Source organism: Aphelocoma coerulescens, chromosome 2 (assembly GCF_041296385.1).
Source record: "Aphelocoma coerulescens isolate FSJ_1873_10779 chromosome 2, UR_Acoe_1.0, whole genome shotgun sequence".
NCBI classification, from domain to species: domain Eukaryota; kingdom Metazoa; phylum Chordata; class Aves; order Passeriformes; family Corvidae; genus Aphelocoma; species Aphelocoma coerulescens.
This window is the reverse complement of record NC_091015.1, coordinates 21,475,638-21,492,469: the sequence shown is the minus strand read 5'-3', so window position 1 is coordinate 21,492,469 and position 16,832 is coordinate 21,475,638. Positions and strand designations below refer to the sequence as shown.

General features: G+C 38.3%; 1 protein-coding gene across 1 annotated transcript in view; it reads right to left on the bottom strand.

Annotated features, from left to right (window-relative positions):
- Positions 1–332: 332 nt before the first annotated feature.
- The window catches only part of ITGA8 (integrin subunit alpha 8), a 113,819-nt gene continuing 97,319 nt past the window's right edge, over positions 333–16,832 (bottom strand). Inside the window, exons 28-30 of the mRNA XM_069006741.1 lie at positions 14,857–14,958; positions 5,474–5,596; positions 333–4,213 (exon numbers count right to left, since the gene is read on the bottom strand). Of these exons, the coding sequence (XP_068862842.1) occupies positions 4,127–4,213; positions 5,474–5,596; positions 14,857–14,958 (312 nt within the window). The 3' untranslated portion in view covers positions 333–4,126. The remainder of the gene's footprint in view (positions 4,214–5,473; positions 5,597–14,856; positions 14,959–16,832) is intronic.

The following is a 16,832-nucleotide window of genomic DNA, read 5'->3' as shown; positions in this document are numbered from 1 at the left end:
TCTGGAAAAGCAATACTGTCTGATGCAGTCCAGTTTTGAAAACAGTTCCTGAAGTCTGCTTTACAAACCCTCACTGAAACAAAGAACAATATACAACCAAATGAAATGTAGTGCATTGGTTAAGTAGAATAACATGTTGAAAACAAATGAAACCATCTGAAAAGTGAGTTGAACAATTACTTCCATTCTTCTTTGCTAAAAATCACTGTGTACAGTAGGGTAGCATCTTGAATAGCTAAGTGCCTCTCCAATACAACACACAGGCAAAACAAGAACAGTCCTTCCATATTAAAAGCATTCCTGCTGTGTCACATCATGGTGCCTGCACAAGCTGAGTTGAAGACTTTTTATTGTTAAAAGGCACTGCCATTACACTACATTTTAATATGGATCTTTGCCAACAATCATAAATAAAACACTCACTCATAAACAATTCCTAAAGGCAGTGTGTCAGATGGTATTTAATGAAAAAAAAAGCTTGCTGCAATGGAGTGGAATACCATAGGCTATGGCTGGCTGGGGCTTTCTTTCCCCTCCGTATCTTTAGGTGTTTTGTTGGTTCCCAAAAGGCTTTTTAGTTAATGTAAGCTATGCCTACCAGAAGATCCTTCATGCTAATGGATGGAAAGTTCACAGCTAAAATGTAGAGAAAATCAGTGCTGTTTTCAAGAGCTGTCTAATGTGGGAAACCTGTAAAAGCTGTGAAAAACAGCAAAAACTCAAAGTGAGTTACAGAATGATGACAAGAAAAAAATTAACCTGTGGTAAAATTAAAATTGTATTTGCTAAATATCTTTAAAGACTAAATCCGCAAGGGAAAACATATTCAAGTATACTGATCCCTGTTATGTAAATTCTGAGATCTTCATGAAACAGAAAATATGATACAGTCTGGTGCATGGATAAAATAACTGGACAGCCTTTCTCAAATTCAGCAAGAAGCATATGAAATAAAAGATGAATGTCTCTCTGTTTACTAGATTGCTGTGGTGGTCATAGCAATATAGTTTTAAAAGACTGATTTTTTAAGTAATCTTCTGTTTTTCCTGCTCTCTGGCCTACTCCCACATTCTCTGCAATTAGCAGCTCGCCACATACATTGGGAAGCATAAGGCCAAATTACTTTTACAGAAAGCTGCGTTTAGTAACTCATTATAAAGCTGACATCACTGAAACAAAAGTTCAGTCATCATTCAGTTCAGGATATGGCAGAGGTTATCATGCAGCACATTACTAATATACTGGGGGGAAAGATTATGTCAACTGCCTGCTAGTGTCCACATCCAGGATGCAATCTCCCCAGGGAATAAACACACTTGGAAAGCACTAAACCCAGAAATCTTCACAAAGCTGTTTGCAATTTGCAGCCAAAACTATCCACAAATGCTGGGAATAGACTACAGTCCTTGACAACACACAACTCCAGGCATTTCCATGGGGGAAGTTTAATCTACAAGGATGTAGAAATATAAAACAAAGCATTGCTCAAAGTAACTGTTTGTCAGATCATGTGCCTCTAATTTGGTTTCCAGTGACATTACACAGCTGCAGCCAATGGATTTCAGCCAGGCCCAACAGTCACTGAGGTTCTTTTTTGTTTAAATTTAGTATCTGAACATGTTTTGCCCATCATTAAAATGGAGAGTAATTGCTCAAAAGTGAACTGTAGAAGTTACAACTGCAAAGAACTTATTAGGTCACCTAGTCCCATCCTCAGAACAATGTAGGATTGAAAACACATTGCAAGAAATACTGAACAGTGCTGTGTTTGTTTTCCTTTTTTTTCCCCTATTCCTTTTTTTTCTTTATTGTAATCATTATCAGTATGTTCAAAAATTTAAAAAATAACCACAAATGCCAGTGTAAACATGCTTCAGGTATATAAGAAATACAAAGTATTGCACATACAGAAGTCCTATGTTCAGTATCTCCTTATGGTGCCATTTCATCAGAGTTGTGCAGATGATGTGATTACAATGAGCTGCTGATATTATTTCTGAAGCTGCTACACACAACAATTAAATATTTACAAAAGCTGGAAGCTCACTTTATTTTTCATGGAAGGATGATTTTGCCTGGGATACAGAGGTGTGCAAATATGGGACAGGTGTGCTTTGTGGTGGAATTTATCAGCTGTTGTCTCTAATCTACAAGGGAGCAGCTCAAAACCATTTGGGGTAAGGAGTCTGTTAATAGTTTTCTGGGTGACTGGGAAGATGTCAGGCCTCCCCATCTCTAGGAAACAGAGGTGCTCGCTTGTGTGAAGCACACAGGTGCTTCATCTTTGTGTTCAGAGGCACGTGTCTCCTCCTCTAAGGAAGTCCTGTGACCCAGGCACGCTGCATCTGATAAACTAAAGACTCCATAAAGGTCTTCTTGCTAATTTGCCTTAGATATGAAGATGGAACACAGCTCCTGCTTGGATTTCCCAGGTCAGTCTGAAAGAAATGATAGAACTGTAAAATCTCATGTCAGACTGACAGAACTGACAATGTCTCATGACTACTCCTATCTTGAAGTATTAGGAAGCAGAAGGGCAGTTGTTTAAAAGGAGCCAAAAAGTGGCAGAATGGACGAGGCCATTTACCAGTTGAGAAGCTGAGATGGATTGGCAAGAAAAGGAACTCAGGAGAAGGCAAGTGGTGTGTATGTTTCATAAAATGAACAAGCCCTCCTGACGTTTACACAATATAGTTAATTTCACACTCACAGACAGCACTGAAAGACTCAAGCTTTCAGGTACAAATTTGCACAGATCAGGCCTTACAGTCCCTGCTGGGATAAAGACCATTTGCTGATAGAAGGGAAAGAATCATCCCTTCTTCAGAATCCTAAACCCAGAAAAAAATAATAAATACTAAGTGTGTATTTTTATTCTTTACCTCAAAATCTCTTTTCTTCTTTTTGTTAATGCTTGGCTGGCTGGCATCCTATTTTTCTGCATAAATATAAATCCTGCTACCCTTTCCTGCAAGACTTTGCTTAAAAAATAATTTTATTAATCCCTAAGCTTTGCCAAAAGCATTACTTTTAGGATGCTGCCAGCTTGTAGTTTGAAAAATGAAAAAGACAAAGATTTCTTTAGGTGAACAATTATGGCAGTAGCTGTTCCATTTTAAGAGGCAATTTCAATGAAGTAACAGGGAATGGCCAAGAAAATTTACCCCAGCTCAAACCCCCCAAGCCTTTTCAATATCACCAGTGTGGCTGTGATAATTTAAAACAGTGTTTCAGAAATGACTGTATCCTGTGTCAGTGTACAGCTGCCAGCCCTCAGCAAAGCAAGGACAGGGTAACTCATCCCTGCTCTATACGGTGCATGGATTTAGTTAACTGGGTGTGATACTGCCAGCTCTGGGCTGAAAGAGATACAATGTGTACTTGCTTATCATATGTCTCATCCTGTAAAGTGTTCCATAATCTTCTGCTTTGCAAAACACCTTTCAGCCAAGGAAGTTGTGTTCTGGGTGTACAATGGGTTTACTCTTCTATTTACATGCAAAGTAAGTACACTATTTCTATTCTTTTTTCCTTTCTTCTCTCAAAATCTATGTTGATTATTATATCAGATACTTATTCCAAAAAGGTGGAAAAATAAATAATTGTGCCCCATCTATAAAGTTATTTATAGACTACCTTTATGTTGCAGAAGTACTTTCACAGTACTGATATATTGCCTGTCTCCCTGAGCCATAATTTCATAAAAGTTCTTAGGGAGGTTTCAAAGGTATTCTGCATGATACAGTAGCATTCAGAAGTTTTGTCCTGGTTCATCTTCTAGATAATACAGCAATGAAGGCATTCTCTCCTTGAGAGATTTGGACTTGTTCTGGAAGCATCTCAGTATACCACATGTGCTCAAAAGCATCTGCTGAAACGAAGACTGACTGGAATATGGGATAAACATTCTGTTCAGTGGTGAATATGTTTATAAGGTAGTGATAAAGTTGCTTTCTTTGGCAAGGATGGCCATCATGTGGCATGTTCTCAGAACATTGCATAGATCAGATTGATACAATGTCACTTCCTGGTACAAAGGAAGACTGTTGGAAGGAATCTTTCATTTAATCCTCATTGTGTTTCTAGTCTCAGGCAGGATTCTGACTTGAACTGTAACTCTCTTCCTTTATGCATCAGTAGTCTTGTTATTTGTCAGCTGTTGCCTGTCAGCCATGTCATCTTGAGGAGGTCTAGCTCTGTCAAAGAAGCCACACTGCAGAAAACAATCAACAGAAACAAAGACATCATGGTAAGACAACCACAGGAACACTCAGCTGCAGTTTGATTCTTCACTCAGGCAACCTGAAATGTCAGACACAATGTATGGCAGGCTGATAGATTGTGAAGGTATTTTATTTCTATCCAAATCATCCCCTTTGAAAGTTTTAGACGCAAGGCATTGAGTTCCAAAGCAGAGCTTTAAAAATCCAAATTATATGGCATGTCTTTGCAGGAGATGTAAAGTTGGTCTGAATGGTGATATGGACTGATGAGAATGAGAAATCTGCTCATCTCAGTTCAGCGAGGCGCTCATTCAGAAAAGAGATTTAGACTGACAAGCAGTAATAATAAGAGAGGTGAATTATGTGTTGGGAAACATCCACAGGACAGTATTGTGACCCAGTCTAAAGATCACTAAAGATTAGATTTCTCTCACCTTACTTAAACTGCCTAAAAGTCACTCTTTTAGTTGAAAGGTTGAAAGTTCACAAGTGGTCAAAGGAATGTACCACTAAAAGGTAATTACCAAAAGGTAATTTCTCTCCTCCTTCATGTTTAGACATAGCTTTTTGCTGCTGTTATTACCTTACTAGGTGAAGTTGGGCAGTTAGCATAGGCTGTACACCTAACCATAACCTTTAGGCAGCTAAAGACAGATGAGCCATATCCTAGCTTCAGGAATTACTTCAATCTTATTTTTAATGTGAACTGAGAGGATGGACAAAAGCTACACTGGCTCCCTGTAATATAGCAGTTACTGGAAACTTGTCTTAAAACTTCTGAAGGGAGTGTAACAACCAACACAAAAATAGAAAATTTTAAAAACCAAAATATATGATATATTAATATAAAAGGAAATCTTCTAAAAATTAATTCTCAGAACTGGTAGTGTTGTTCCATGCTGACAAAAACTGGAAATTCCTGAATTATTCAGAGAAAACAAAGTTAGAGTAACTTCTTTTTGAACCTAAACATCCTGAAATAGAGGATCATAGGTCTTGGGAAACAGAGCCAAACTCTGTATGCCCATTTATAACTGGACTTCAATAATAAAGGAGGACTTTGAAAACAAGTTCCCTGCATAAAGGTCACTGACACTAATATATCAGAAAGGCCAAAACAAAAAAGACACGTGTACTGTTGCTTTTGCTCCAAACTGTTAAAGATCACAAAATTCTAGCCTCTCTTTTTATCTGTTGGTATCTTCCAGGGTTTTTTTTAAGGCAACGGTAACAGAAATAATGCAACATACCTTCCATAAAGCTAGTGTCAGCAGAGCTAGTACTAGTAGTCCAAGAAGTATGGCTAGTATTATAACCCATAAAGGGATCTCAAAGGAGACATTTGGGGTGGACCAAATGACAGATGTTCTGATCTGCAATGAAAGGAATACATTTAATGAACAAAAATGAAGCAAGTAAAGCAAATCTGGCAGTAGAATACCGAGACTAGAAACATCGACTTTAACAGCATTTTGCAGATTAGAAATTCACATTGACCAAAATTCACCCATGTTGGCTTCATTTACTGTAATTTCCTTTCCACTTGTTCACGATAATTATTAGAAATGGAATTCACACATATATGAAAGTTTTGTGTATCAGACATACAAATAATTTCCCCACAATACAGAGTGGCAAAATAATGCCCTTCTGTGCAGATGCTTCAAGAACATTCAAGGAACAAAGTTCTGCTCACATGAATGCTGGTGCAGCTTAGGCCACTACACTGAACGGCACTGAATTGCTCCGAAACAATGGTTGACTTTGGCCCAAACTCTTAATTCAAACCACAGTAGATACCAGCTACATTTTTCTTATTTTAATTTCTGCTGACATACCCATATATATTTTTCCAATGATTTGCATTTCAGCTAAGCAGTCAAAAAATGAAACTCAAGCAGTGTGTATTGTCCTTGTGATAATGCCTAATGCACAGTAAGATATTATCTTCATTAAAAGAAGCCAAGCATACAGACTATTGCCTAAATGGGAAACAAGCATGAAATGTGCTCTTTCCTTGTCTGAGGCTCTACAAAGCAACAGATGTTAACATCAGTTATCAAAAGTTTTAATTGAGTTGGCAAACCTCTCTCTTTAGACCTTCATGTGGACAAAGAGTAGTAATAACCCTTCTGCATTTCTCCTTTTGGGGACATCCACTTTCTCCTCCTCATTCTCCTTTCTGTACCTTGTACCAAATTTATTATATGCTCTCAGACTCTGCTTGGAAGACTCCTCATCATTCTCACTGAATATTTGCTCTGTCCCTGCTGCTCCCAACCGGGAAGGAATGATTTTGAGCTTTCCTTAGCTCTTCTGACACAATTATATCCCTTCAGTTTTAGTTCATTTTCTCAAACTTTTCTCTTTGTTGTTAGCCTAGGAAGTGATTTCTCTCTTGGGTTTTCTCTTGGACCCCTCTCATCTACTCCTAGTCTCCCTTACACAGGATAAGTATGTGACAGATGGGAGTTATTTGCTTTATGACATGATGAAATCAGTTTGCAAAGAAACTGATGACACAAACTCTCAAATGATATTCCTCTTCTGCGCTCAAGGTACAGCTAGGAAATCTACTCTTTTTAATAAGTTTCTTGACTATTTCCCAGTCCCTGAGCTGCACTCATTGTAATTTTCTATGTTTTTTTTTTCTGCTACTACCTTAGTGATTGATGCACTAGAAATTTAACACAATACTAATTTCTAATTTGTTCATTGAAGGAACAGCAGCCTACATTTTAAGAATGGACACAACTCTGTAGTTCAGCTCAAAACTGTTTCCATTCCCATGCCTCTCACTTTTCTCCCTGAAGGTGGCAAATTTAGTAATTTTATCCTTTCTGCCACATCCAATCCTTTCCTCTCTCACTTTTTCTTATTATCAGCATTCTTTCATAGGCTTTTCATTCTGAAAGCACCAGTAGATCTGTCTTCCAGCTACTGTCAGGCTTAACTGGAAGACACTTTTGAATAGTCCTTTTCACTTACTTCATCTGTGCAGCCAACTGCTCCCTACTCTGACACAGTGCTTACAGAGATGGCAGTCTGGTGAGCTCTTCTGAAGCACATATTTTTATAGCATCCCTCACCAGGAAACAAAATGTAGGGACAAACTTTCTGTGTAGGGTGCTACTTGCTTTCTACCAAAGCTTCCACTGAGAGTTACACAGAAAATTCCAAGACACTGCGCAGACCTGGTGTCTGCACTTTAATGTTGGCTCTGAAGATGAAGTACTTGCAGTTCTGGCCATACCATTGCTGATCTAACAAACACAGCTAATATACATCTTTGGAGCAGCTCTAACTAGTCGTAAGTCTAAAATATTTCAAAAAGATAACATCTACAAAGAATAAATATGAGAGCTAATTAAAGCAAGAAAAAATTATTTTAAGGCAAAAAGTATTAATAAAACAACCCATGAAATCTCACCCTTATGTCCCAACAGATATACTGATGGTATGATCAAGTGATCAACCATGCCAGTGCAGGAATACCATTTCCTTTGCCAGCCTCCTCTTTGGGTTGCTTCTTAACCACTGCAAAATTTCATAGTCTCTCTGCATCATTAGATTCAGCTAGAACAGAGCTCATTTAGTGAGGATAAAATGTTTTTGAATGGCTCTGCTTGTGTCTCAGAGTGGCATTAAAATGCAAGGGCAGAGCAAATGAGAGAAGGGTCATCTGAACTGTCTGCAGAGATTCTTCCTGAGAAAGCCAGTTAAGGAAAAAGATGAATTCAAATAAAAGGTTAACTGACCAGGGAAAACAGAAAGGATGCAGTTACAAGGGGCTGCTTGAAGCCTGTAGAAAACAATGAGCTCAGCTGTCGAAGGGAGAAAGCATCTCCCTTCTACTGCTTGAAAATCATGGACGCTGCCCTGAAGCAAGCCTGATCACATACAGCACAAGAGTTGGGAAGTGCTGATGAAAATTCATGGGCCCCAAGACAGCAAAACCAGATTGATTCAAAAAACCTCAACTCATTCACCTCTGTTGGCAAACTCTGAGGTACTATGCACAGGAAGTTACAAATTTTAGTTATTTTTTGGAAAGGACTTGACACCGTCAACATACAGATTGCATATCTTAATCATCTAAGATTTGAGCTTCACTACAGTTTCTATTCTTAACATTATCACTTACCTGAGCATGTTGCTGTGAAACTGGAGCACTAATGTGAAAGACCACTTACAAAACCATCTTAAAAAATATTTGGAAAACAGCAGCAAAAATAAAAGGCAAGCAGTGCTTTCTGTTGTCTCAAGTTTAACAAAATGACTGACCCCATTATACAGCAAGATCAAATCTCAGGGAAGACCTATTTGCATGGAAAGACTTTATTTTGCCATTTCTGCTACTGATAGCTTCTGCCAAATTCCTAGCTGGCATAATGTGACTGAGATAAATACAAGAGGAAATGGGAGTCAGCATTGCTGCTTTAGGGTGGATTGTAGAACATTAGTAAAACAAGAAAAAGATTTTGACAAGCTGCTGGCCAGGTATGGGTGGCGTGATAGATGGACGGTCACCCTGGTTCCAGGAAAGGATTAATTTCTGGAGTAGCCTGGAGGGGGCATGGCCAGGACCTGAAGGTTATTCTATACCACTTCACACTATTGCTAGGGACAGGGGAAGGGAGTCTCTTCCAAAGTTCCTCCCAGGTGAGTAAGCATGGCAGAGGGAGCTGTCAGTATTGTTTATTGTCAGGGAGTTTCCCTGACAATCTTTCCTTTCTTGTACCCTCTGTCATTAGTATTGTTGCTGTTACTGTTAATTTTCTTATCTCATTGCTGTTTTCTGTAAATTTTTCTTATCTCAACTCATGATCTTTACATTTTTTACCTTCAGTTCTTATCTCCAATCCTGTTGCAGGGTGAGAGGGACAGGAAAGCAGGGAAGACAGCAAGCGGTGCGTGATTTGGAGAGTCACAGTGGGAGAACTAAACTGGGGAGTACCATTCCTAAACCATGACAACAATCTACTGAAATGGTACATCCTGAATATGGAAATTATCTGAGTGGGCAGGTACTACTGTAGCAAGAACTTTTGGTTTACACATTTCTTCAGACAGTATTTGACTGAACCACATCTGGTTTGATGCCTTAGGTTTTAATTTTTACATTTTTCAAATTCTGTACTGCTTAGTGTGTAACTGAAGTTTCTTGTAGCCTGTTAATTTCTGCTCTGTTGTGCTAGGTAGACATAACAAAGCCTCTCTGGGCCTGCTTTCCAAGGACACCCAGACTGTCCTAGGCCCAAAAAGTATAAACTGAAAAGCCTCTAAAGGGGGGCAAACGGAGGGAAATGACATCATTAAACAGAAGCTTTAATTGGAGAATTAATCCTGATATGCAAATGAACCAAACCTATAAAAGTGTGAAGAACTTGTGACCTGTTGTCCATCTTGGAGTCCACCTTGGCAGTAGCCTCTGGCTCCCCAGGGGGTACCTTTGAAGGCCTTTCAAATAAATACCGACCTTATTCCCTTACTCCTGTCTAGTGTCTGTGTCTAGGAGGCCTCTCAAGGATTCAGTTCCTTGGGCACCAAGTCCACTTTAATCCAATCTAAGGTAACTACTTCAGCACCACAGGTGCTCTCAGACAGTGGTGAAGTAAGCTGCTGCCTGGTGTTTGGGTCTGAATGGCTCATAGGGCTACATATGATTGCACAGGAGCAGAGCAACAGCTAGACTCTTAATGTGTGCCAGTTCACTGTTCAAAATTAGGTAGGGTCAATCCAGACCTCAAAGCATGTTTGAGATCCTCCTGCAATCAGTGGAAACAGACTATTTCATTAGGGATGGTAGATAAATTTTGGATAAAGCTGATAGCAGTGTATGCAAATGTAACTACCCATGTTGCCTTTCCATGCCTTCTTTTATGTGCCACTTCCTAGATGTTTGTTGTATTTGTCTGTTGTGTTTTCTTTCCTCTTAGGCTACGAAAACAATAAGACCAGCTAGCTCTTCTTCTGGTATCTACAGAGCACCTATCAGCATGGATCCAGATAAGGACATGTGGATCTTCCTGAGGATGCTAAATAATGATGAGTGGTATAGCAGCACTCAGCCTTGCTTGTGCTGCCTAGGTTCAGAACCTTTTCTCCCTTCCTCCTGTCATTCTGCCTTTACAGACAGTCAAGTGAACTTGTGGTTTACTTTCAGTAGCTCAGCTGGAGCTTGACAAATGTTGAAACATAAACAAGGAATTGTAATCTTCTAGAAGAGCAGGGTATCGTGTTTATAATCCTTAGATTATCAGCAATGAGCAAAACAGACAGCAGAAATTAGTCTATCCTGTATTAAGCAGAATGCTGCTGCAAAGCTGGCACATCTCTCTTCTCTTTTAGCCTGAGTGCAGCCAAAGCTAATGACATTTGCCTGCTAAAATCTTGAAACCATCCTGTTGCACCCACACACTTTTTTCCATGAATCCTTCTTTGTCTTAGGTTTTAAAAGCGAGGGGATGGTTGTGCTAAGTACTTGAGATTTATTTCCTGAGCAGGGGATTATTTGTAGGCATCAGTCTCACTCCTGCCTGTGTGCATTACCAGTAGGATATAATGCCCCCGGGCTGCCACCCTTTATACTCTACACAAAGACTTGCAAGGCAACTAATGCAACTGCTGCTGAACAGTTTGACACTGCAAGTCCTGAACACCCACAGAGCTGAGAGAGAAGCTGGAGGGGAAGAAAGAAACAAAACATTCCTTCAGTTTTGTCTGCCTTGTTTCACCATTTTTACAGAGGACTGTCCCTTCTTCACCCCATGCTGTCCACAACAGTTTTACAGATGATTTTGATTTAAGACAAGTTTGTATTTTCAGCTTGGATTTCTGTTCTTCTCCATGTGGTAGGTTTAGCACTGCAGGATCAGAGCCAGGGAATGTTTCCAACTAAGGTGGCCAATAAGAAGTGGAATTTTTACACAAGTGTTGCATGTTGACACTGTACTTTAGATGTGTCTTGGCTTTCCTCTCAGTTCAGGACAAGACTTTATGTGGAGCATTGAACATAGTGCTTGCTTCTCTGTCAGGTGGGTGAAAAGCACAGCTCACAGACTTGAGAGGAGCCATTGACTTCTGACACTGCTGAATGTCTCACACCTTTTGTGTGCAAAGGGTGCCAAAGAATGCCATCTGCCTCAAGCACTGAGATGAGGGTGAAATCAACCCAAGAGTTACAGACAGAGCCTTTGTGCTATTGGAAATAAAATCCATGCTGGTCTTAGCACAGATGCTGTCTGACAGTCTTAACTTCGTAACCCCTCTTGTGGTTCCATGAAAGTCACTTGTTGCTTATGAAAGTGGTCTGCTGGGGAGGGTTTTATTTTCCTTTTTAAAATGTGCCAGTTAAGCACATTCTAGGTAGAAAAGATAATTATTAGGTTTTTTCCCCACTGTATTTTGTACAGTTTGGATTTTGCTTCTGATATTGGTGTTACTCAGTGTGTCTTCAAAATAGTCTTTGATTCCTCTCGAAGGGAGCACAAAGCAGAGAGAAGCACATGTAGAAAGCTGCTGGTTCACCAACAGTTCCATGTGTAGAGATGGGAATTAGGTTTTACTGGTGCAAACTTCCAGCATCTGTGGTCAGAATTCAGTGCATGCTAGTGGGATTCTCACAAAGTTATTTTTTTCTCCCTGGGTCTCTGAAAGACACACTTTGAAAAAATAAATCAACTTCTCCATAATTTATTCTGCTACTTTAAGAAACAGTAGCTAAATTAATTATTATTCTAGTGTTGCTACTTTTGCTGCCCATGATGACCTTCCTTTAGTCTTCAGCAATTTTGCTTATAGAGGCTGAGATACAGGAATTCTTTTGTACTCCTACATGTCCTCATCCATACCTTTACAGCATGATGTTCTTATATGTTCTCAAAAAATGCTCAAAATAGAATGTAAAAGCTCCCTTGAGCTTGAAGTCACATTTATGTTTACATTTTACAAATGTTTATGCAAATATATTTCATGAGGAATATAAGCTTATCTAAAATGAAAGTGCTATCATCTTGTAATAAGTAAACAAAGTTATAGGCCTTAGTCTGCAACCAGTTTTACTCACTGTAGGACACTGGTCAAACAGTTTATACTAAAGGCATCCACAGTGAAAATCCTATCAAACATTTAAGAAAAGCAATCATATTTTATTACACTCCCAAACTGGCTCAAGAATCCTAAATTAAAATAGAGCAAATTGCTGCTTATTCTAACTTTGTACTTCTTGCAATAAAAAGTACTTTAATGTTGCACATGAAATTCACTGAGTAAGACAGTATTATTTACCACAATAATACTTGTAACAAAAAATTGAAAATTTTCTCTTGAATGATACAGCTGTTAGCAAGGAAATCCAACCACTTGTATAAGATATGGTTGCAATTCTAAGACTACCAAAATTAATGGAAATACTATTATAGATGTCAGTGGATTCTGGTTTAACATCCACACTGATTTTCTGTTTGATGCATTTTCACTCTAATGTTTTACTATAGAAGATCTAGATTTTCTTGCATTTACATAATGTTTCACCTTTGTATCATAACTCTCTGTACAAGACCCACGTGTTCAAGACCTATATTCCATGATGATGGAAATAAAGTCCTCAGTGCTGCAAATATGACCACATGACTCTGTAGGTTACTTATGTGCATGGAATTATTCATGCCATTAAAACTAAATGTAAATATCAGCCTGCATAATTGGAATCCAGCACTATATGAATTAAATGAAGGACATATGCTCTGTTCTTTTAAATGTATTATCTTCTCTATATAAACTTTAAAGTGTTAGCTGATTATGAGATATATACTTTTGAAAATTAATTAAAAATTATTTAAATCTTTCTTCCACTTCCACCCTTTCATTGTCTGAAAGAAAACCATAAACATTGAAGTAAATCTTCAGAAGATTTTAAAACACAACTAGTGATCTTTTTCAGAAGGAGCAAAAATATTAAGCTTTGCCCAACTTCAAGGAAATATTTCTTCTTGCAAGTGGAACATCAAAGAACTGGTGCATATAACACATCAAGCTGTAGAGCTGGCAAGTATCCACTGCCATGTCCAGATATGAAATGACATAAAAGCGTTATCATTTTTCAACATTTTACAGTTGCCATTATAGGCATTTTGCTGTAAATCATCTGCTGCAAATAACAAGCATTATACTGGCTGGAGTAAGAGAATTATCTGAGCATTTGGTAGATCATCTGACACTTGTTGAGAACAGCAGGCTATCACCTGGGGTAAAGCACTTCAGTCCAGATGAAGGCCCCACTATCAACAGAATTCTGCACATGTGTTTCTGGTATGGAACACATGCTGCAAGAAAATAAAAAGAGCCCCAGTATATCTGTCAGCTTGGTGCCTTTGAACCTTTCTGGATGAATACTGCATTAAGCACCAATCCTCTCTAGTGAAATCATAGCTCTACTGATGAGGGAGGTTGGCGTCACTGTGCACACAGAACCAAGATTTTACCTTGTGTCTTCCCAGAGCAAGTATCAATCAACCATTAAATCTGTGCATGTACAAAACCAAACTTTATAGCCTGTATCCTCTGAAATATACTCAAAGTAAGCTACAAAGTGTATTATTCTGTTGGTTTTCTAGGTAAGAAAATATTCTGCCCCTACTACTGCGTCTCAATAGACTGATAAGATGTATTTTCACCACAGTTCAACTTGGCAAAGCTTGAACTGAGCTTATATTTTAAAAGGACTGTAACTGATGAGTCATTATAATAATGAGAACATTAAGCCTTAAAATTTCAGATTACTCTTATACTAGAATAAATTTTTGGACTCATATTTTACTTATTTCTATCAGTAATGATAAAATAGCGTGAATTTTACACATATTAGACACCATGAGAAACAAATTATTTTAAAGTGCTCCCCAAACCCAATGCTTCAGCACCAGCAAACAATTAAATTTATGCCTCCAAAATTAATTTTTCACATAGTACTCCAGGGCCATACAGATTTCAGTCTGCAAATAAGGCAAGTATTTTAGCATCTATCTGTCTATCTATCTATCTATCTATCTATCTCTCACTTCTGTAAGGATTACCAAGTAAATTTGTATCTTGCACTTGATGTGCTATGAGGTGGAAACCCTAGAAAGGCATACAAACCTTCCTGAAAATCAGGGTAACAAAGAAGCTTAATACAGATAAGAGAGAAGCTGCTGTAGACAATACATAAGCTTGTGTAAGAGAACTGCTGACTGGGAGAAGAGTGAGATCTCTAAACCTGACAGAAAACACGATTTTGGATTTTGCATAAAAATTTCCTCCAGATTATCTTTTGCCCCAAACAAAGTAACTAAATTCTTGCTTTTATGGTTCTGTTTTCTTTTGGGTGAAAAATCCATCCTAATAGCAATAAAGCTGTCTGCACATTAGTGCAACAAGAAATTATTTAAAAATGTAATTAGAATCATGTATCATCAACTTCCACAGAAAGTAATGAAATTATTTCCTTTAGGTAGTAATTCCTTCAGGAATTTACACTAGAAACACAGGAAAGATTAATCTCAATATTTTAATCTATAAAAACTTTCATAGCTGTGATTAGAGTGACCAAATACACATGGTTCATACAAAGATATAATTTTCAGTTACTTACTGCTATGCTTCCCTCAGGGAGCTTTTCTGGTTGCACTTTATATGGCATGCTCTTAACTTCGAAGGAAACATTGGAAGAAAGACTGTAGAGAGCATTCTTTCTCTGAAATTATAGAAAAAAATAAATTATTAAAACCCATATCTATATTTAAAAGCATTATGAAAAATAAGCAGACAAAAAAACCCCAGAGCACTGATTTTCTAAGTCAAAGATGGTTTCTGTTGGTGAAGAGTGCAGGAATTCTGAGACCTGTATGTGTCCATGAGATAGATAAATATCATAAAGCTGCAATACAAAGGCCCATGTTCAAAATGGGGAAGAAGGGTTAGATATGCAGAAAGACACATACAGTTGTTTCTCATACTTCTCTCTGAAACAGGTGAGTTAGAAGCATGAGTGAAGTTTATGGGGTGTCTATGTTTTAAACTCTCACCTCTGCTCACCAAGCTCAACAACCAACATGGGTATATTGAGAACATTTACAGGCCTATGTTGGGACCAGGTTGGTAGAGCTTCCTGATAATATCAAAGGAATGGCTGTGCCTTCCCACCAAAGAACAATAGCAGGAACAAGCATCTTTGAACTTCAATTAGTCAGAATCACAGAATAGTTTGGGTTGGAAGGGCCCTCTAGAGATCAACTAATCCAACTCCTCTGCTAAGGCAGAGTCACCTAGACCAGGTACACTTCGAATGGGATTGATTTCCTATTGCAGAAGAGTTCAAAAATCCCACTCACCTTGCTTGCTTACTAAGTTGTGTCAATGTGAGAGATGTATAGCAGCCATTGTTTAACTGGCCACCTCATAAAATATTTATATAGCTGTCATTAAGCATTTCAACAAACCCAAAGAGGTGCACACAAAACATGCAACTGATTTTATGGGTGACACTACATGCAACTCATTTTGTATATCCCTTCCCATGTAAATTTGGTGTAGTGATATGGATCTCCTTTGAAAGTACTTCGATATTCTCTGAAGACTGCTAGATGGTTAAGGGTTAATACGGTCAATGGAATCCAGAGGGCTAGGAGTTATGACTGTTATATCCTTTTTCTATATTATTATTATTATTATTATACCATCCCATTTTTGCTACTGTCTTAATCCTTTATGAAATATGATGATCAGATTTCAACACAATGTTTGATTGATGATTTACAGAAAAACATATCCTTGTAAGTAAAGCAGTCTTTCCTTTTGTCATCAGCTTCTTACAGTCCAGCATATTTGGAACATCTGCAAAACTTTCTCCTTCCTTCTATTTCTCACACATTTAGGAGTTCTGCTCCATTGACAAGATTTGGTTCCCGTGTGATTGTTCAAAATCTTTTCCTCAGTTTTTCCCTGTAGTTTCCTGTTGCATCAAAGGCATAAACCCTCTCAAAGAACTGCTTTTCCTCTTTCAGCTGTTTTGTTGAGCAAAGACTGAGGTAAGAAGACCCCTTGATAATTTGGGCTACTATTTCTTTCCTTCAGTGACGGAGAAAGGTTTGTTTGTGAAAATGACCTGAAATAAACATAACATAAACCTGGGAGCCAACCTGGATGCATTTGAATGACTATGGCCCAAATCAAAGTTTTCACAGAACTGCTGTGGTTGGAGAGCATATTTGGAGTTTGTTTGCTCCAACCACAGGCACAGTAGAGTCAAGTAGAGCAGTATGCTCAGGACCATGTCCATTTAGGGTTTGAGTATCTGCAAGAAAGGAAACTCCACAATCTCAAGAAGCAACCTATTCCAGTTTTTTACTACCTTCAAAGTAAAAAAGGTTTTTTTCTTATGTTTAAATGGATTTTCCTTTATTTAAATTTGTGCTTCTTCCCTGTTCCTGGATATTGAGAAGACCCTGCAGTGTTTTCTTTACTCCCTCCTAGCAGATGTTTATACACACTGATGAGATCCCTCCTAAGCTTCCTCTTCTCCAGACTGAACATTCCCATCTCTCTCAGCCTCTCCTGCTATATCAAATG